The following is a 4,033-nucleotide window of genomic DNA, read 5'->3' as shown; positions in this document are numbered from 1 at the left end:
GTTGCTCCCTCTCCAGCAGTACTCAAACCGGAGTACTTATTGTCAAGGGGAACAGCCACTGGGGTATTCACTAGTACCTGCTTCTTGCCCTTCCCTCTCCTGACTGTGACCCAGTTCCTCGGTCTCCCGTGGCCCCGGTGTGACCACCTGCCTGTAACTCCTCTCTATCACCTCCTCGCTCTCCCTGACCAGACGAAGGTCATCGAGCTGCATCTCCAGTTCCCTAACTCGGTCCCTAAGGAGCTGCAGCTCGACACACCGGGTGCAGATGTTGCCGTCCGGGAGGCTGGGAGTCTCCAGGATCTCCCACATCTGACACCGAGCACAGAAACCCAGCCTCACACACATACTCTCTGTCTGTACTGTAAACAGATAACCTACCTCGCCTCGACCCTTTATCGCCGAAGCCCCGTTGAGTCAAAGCCTTCCTACTCTGTCTCCCGCTCCTCTGACGCTCGCTCTGTAAATCGGTCTTCCTTTTAAACTCTTCTCGCTGTTCTCACTGGCCGACCTGCCCAGTCGTGCTGAAGGAAATATCAGTAATTGTGTTACTGATAAACACTGGGGATTTGTACCGTCTCCTGTCTCTCTGTGTCCTTCACCCTCACTATCTCTCATCTCCAGGCTGTGGGAGATTGTGTTTACAGTCACTGGGTGTCTGACACTGAACATTAATGTGATCAGTAATTGTGTTACTGATAAACACTGGGGATTTGTACCGTTTCCTGTCTCTCTGTGTCCTTCACCCTCACTCTCTCTCATCTCCAGGCTGTGGAGAGTCGGTCTCACAGATTCTGGTGCCGAGGATCTCGTCTCCGCTCTCAGTACAAACCCATCACTGACGGAGCTGGATTTGAGTTTTAATGAACTGGGAGGTTCCGGAGTGAAACTGATGTCTGCGGCTCTGAGGAAGTCAGAGTGTAAAATACAGAAACTTGGGTAAGTACCAGGCTGTGGGAGATTGTGTTTACAGTCACTGGGTGTCTGACACTGAACATTAATGTGATCAGTAATTGTGTTACTGATAAACACTGGGGATTAGTACCGTCTCCTGTCTCTCTGTGTCCTTCACCCTCACTCTCTCCCATCTCCAGACTGTGGGAGGTTGTGTTTACAGTCACTGGGTGTCTGACACTGAACATTAATGTGATCAGTAATTGTGTTACTGATAAACACTGGGGATTTGTACCGTCTCCTGTCTCTCTGTGTCCTTCACCCTCACTCTCTCTCATCTCCAGGCTGAGGGAGATTGTGTTTACAGTCACTGGGTGTCTGACACTGAACATTAATGTGATCAGTAATTGTGTTACTGATAAACACTGGGGATTTGTACCGTCTCCTGTCTCTCTGTGTCCTTCACCCTCACTCTCTCTCATCTCCAGGCTGAGGGGTGTCGGTCTCACAGATTCTAGTGTTGTGGATCTCGCCTCCGCTCTCAGTACAAACCCATCACTGACGGATCTGAGCCTGGAATCAAACTCTCTGACTGACGGATCTGTCCCTGCTCTCCGCTGCCTCATAGTGACCCGCCCGAGTCTGAAGCTGATCTGGTGAGTGTTTGTGTTAATGCTCAATGTGATAAAATATCAGCGGATCCGCGGGTTTTCTGGTGATATTTGTCTGTGAGTGTTGTTGAAACATTAACCCCGGTCCCCTGTTACTGACACTGTTGTGTGATCTGTTTATTTCATCGTTATTCTCCCATCTGTTTCAGGCTGGGGGGGAATCGGTTCAGTGAGACCGGGGGGAAGGAACTGGAGTCTCTGGAGGAACTCAGACCCGGACTGATGGTGGATCTGCGGACATTTAGCCTTTAACCTTTATCTTACCTGGAACCCAGACCCGGACTGATGGTGGATCTGTGATCCTGTGAACATCCCCGCCCGCGGGATGGGGACATTTGGCCGACTCCCCGCCCTCCCCTTTAACTCCCGCCCTTACCTTTAACGGCCCGCGCGCCGGGGCTGATTCCCAACGGTTTTAACGGACCCGGCTCGGGCCTCGCGCTGTGTGCGTCGCTCGGAGCGGTCCCGCAATGACGTGTTTCCGCCTGTTGTCCGGCGGGACAGCTTCCGCCGGAAGTGCGTTACGAGACTCCCGACGTGACTCCCCGGGGAATTACCCGGACAGGAAGAGCCCGGGGTCCGGGGCTCAGTCTGGGACACCGGTGTCCCGGGGTGATCCCGGGAGAGAATCCTTTTGCCCCCTTTGCTGAGGACGGTGCATTCGGCAGCCTGGCCGATATAATGATGTTAAATGGACAAATCCCTCGGCAGTGACCCTGGATCTGCAGCGATCCCGGACACGGCCCTGAAGTGTGTTTTTATAATCATCGGTTCCCCGATGCAGAGTGACGATGAGAAACGGGACTGATTATTCAACCGGTCACTCCTTGTCGCCGGTCAGTTAATTGTGTGTGACTGTGAGTGAGTCGGGAGCAGCTTATTTATTCCCGCACGTCAGCAGCTCACACATTGTTTCATTTACATTTGTCATGATGAAATAAATAAACCTGTAACTTCCTGTCCTGGTGCCGGACTCGAGTTTTATTTGAGGTTTCTGCTGCCCCCCGCACCCTGTGCACTGCAACAGTGGGTCGGAGCTCCTCACACTGACACAGTAGCGTCTCAGCTCCAGGCTGAGAGAGCTCGGACTGCAGAGTCCGGGTAGAGCATTCCACAAATCCACCACACTCTGGGTGAAAAAGTTTGTCCGCATCTCTGTTTTTTTTTTTTTTTTTGTAAATGGTCTACCCCTTATTCTTAAACTGTGGCCTCTAGTTCTGGACTCACCCATCAGCGGGAACATGCTTCCTGCCTCCAGTGTGTCCAATCCCTTAATAATCTTATCTGTTTCAATCAGATCCCCTCTTATTCTTCTAAATTCCAGAGTATACATGCCCAGTCACTCCAATCTTTCAACATATGACAGTTTCACCATTCCGGGAATTAACCTTGTGAACGTACGCTCAATAGCAAGAATGTCCTTCCTCAAATTTGGAGACCAAAACTGCACACAATATTCCTGGTGGGGTCTCACCAGGCCCTGTACAGCTGCAGAAGGACCTCTTTACTGCTATACTCAATTCCTCTTGTTATAAAAGCGAGCATGCCATTAGCTTTCTTTACTGCCTGCTGTACCTGCATGCTTGCTTTCACGGACTGATGTACAAGAACACCTAGATCTCTTTGTACTTCCCCTTTTCCTAACTTGACTCCATTTAGATAGTAATCTGCCTTCCTGTTCTTGCCACCAAATTGAATAACCTCACATTTATCCATAATAAACTGCATCTGCCATACATTTGCCTACTCACCCAACCTGCATTCTCATAACATCCTGCTGACAATTCACACTGCCACCCAGCTTTGTGTCATCAGCAAATTTGCTAATGTTACTTTTAATCCCTTCATCTAAATCATTAAAGTATATTGTAAACCACTGAGGCCCCGAGTACGAGACGGATAGGGGATGGAATACCGACATTACACACGGAGTGAAGCTCCCTCCACCGCATGCCATTATACACTCTCAGGGTCAGACACAGAATGAAGCTTCCTCCACACCATCACATCACACACTCCCGGGTCAGACACAGTGAATCTCCCTCAAAACCATCCCATCACACACACCCGGGGTCAGACACAGAGTGAATCGCCCTCCACACCGTCCCAGCACACACTCCCGGGTTCAGACACGGATTGAATCTCCCTCCACACTGTCACATCACACACACCCGGGTCAGACGCAGGGTGGATTTCCTTCCACACCGTCCCATCACACACTCCTGTGGTCACACACACAGTGAATCTACCTCCACACCGTCCCATCACACACTTGTGGGGTCATACACAGAGTGGATCTCCCTCCATACCGTCCCATCAAACACACTCCTGGTCTCAGGCACAGAGTGAATCTCCCTCCACACCCTCCCAACACACACTTGCAATGCAAAACACACAGTGAAGCTCCGTCTGCACCATTCCATCACTCAATTAATCCCACCCTGCAAAATCTCATTTCAGGGAAGCAG

General features: G+C 50.8%; 1 protein-coding gene across 1 annotated transcript; it reads left to right on the top strand.

Annotated features, from left to right (window-relative positions):
* The first annotated feature begins 478 nt into the window (after positions 1 to 478).
* On the top strand, positions 479 to 2,531 carry LOC132388720 (NACHT, LRR and PYD domains-containing protein 9-like). The gene is made up of 3 exons (XM_059961106.1): positions 479 to 939; positions 1,383 to 1,550; positions 1,715 to 2,531. Exons 1-3 carry the CDS (start codon positions 893 to 895, stop codon positions 1,815 to 1,817), a joined length of 318 nt encoding a protein of 105 aa, XP_059817089.1. The 5' UTR covers positions 479 to 892; the 3' UTR covers positions 1,818 to 2,531.
* Positions 2,532 to 4,033: the final 1,502 nt, after the last annotated feature.

The sequence above is a fragment of the Hypanus sabinus genome, unplaced genomic scaffold, assembly GCF_030144855.1.
Source record: "Hypanus sabinus isolate sHypSab1 unplaced genomic scaffold, sHypSab1.hap1 scaffold_387, whole genome shotgun sequence".
Classification (NCBI taxonomy): Eukaryota; Metazoa; Chordata; class Chondrichthyes; order Myliobatiformes; family Dasyatidae; genus Hypanus; species Hypanus sabinus.
Note: the sequence above shows the minus strand (reverse complement) of the source record. Positions and strands in the feature narration are given on the sequence as shown.

What these genes read in the sequence shown, in the direction of transcription:
- LOC132388720 (XM_059961106.1), top strand. Translation starts at nt 893, where the DNA reads ATGTCTGCGGCTCTGAGGAAGTCAGAGTGTAAAATACAGAAACTTGG. An exon ending in TGTAAAATACAGAAACTTGG is followed by an intron (nt 940 to 1,382) that starts GTAAGTACCAGG and finishes TCTCATCTCCAG; the next exon opens with GCTGAGGGGTGTCGGTCTCA. An exon ending in CCGAGTCTGAAGCTGATCTG is followed by an intron (nt 1,551 to 1,714) that starts GTGAGTGTTTGT and finishes CATCTGTTTCAG; the next exon opens with GCTGGGGGGGAATCGGTTCA.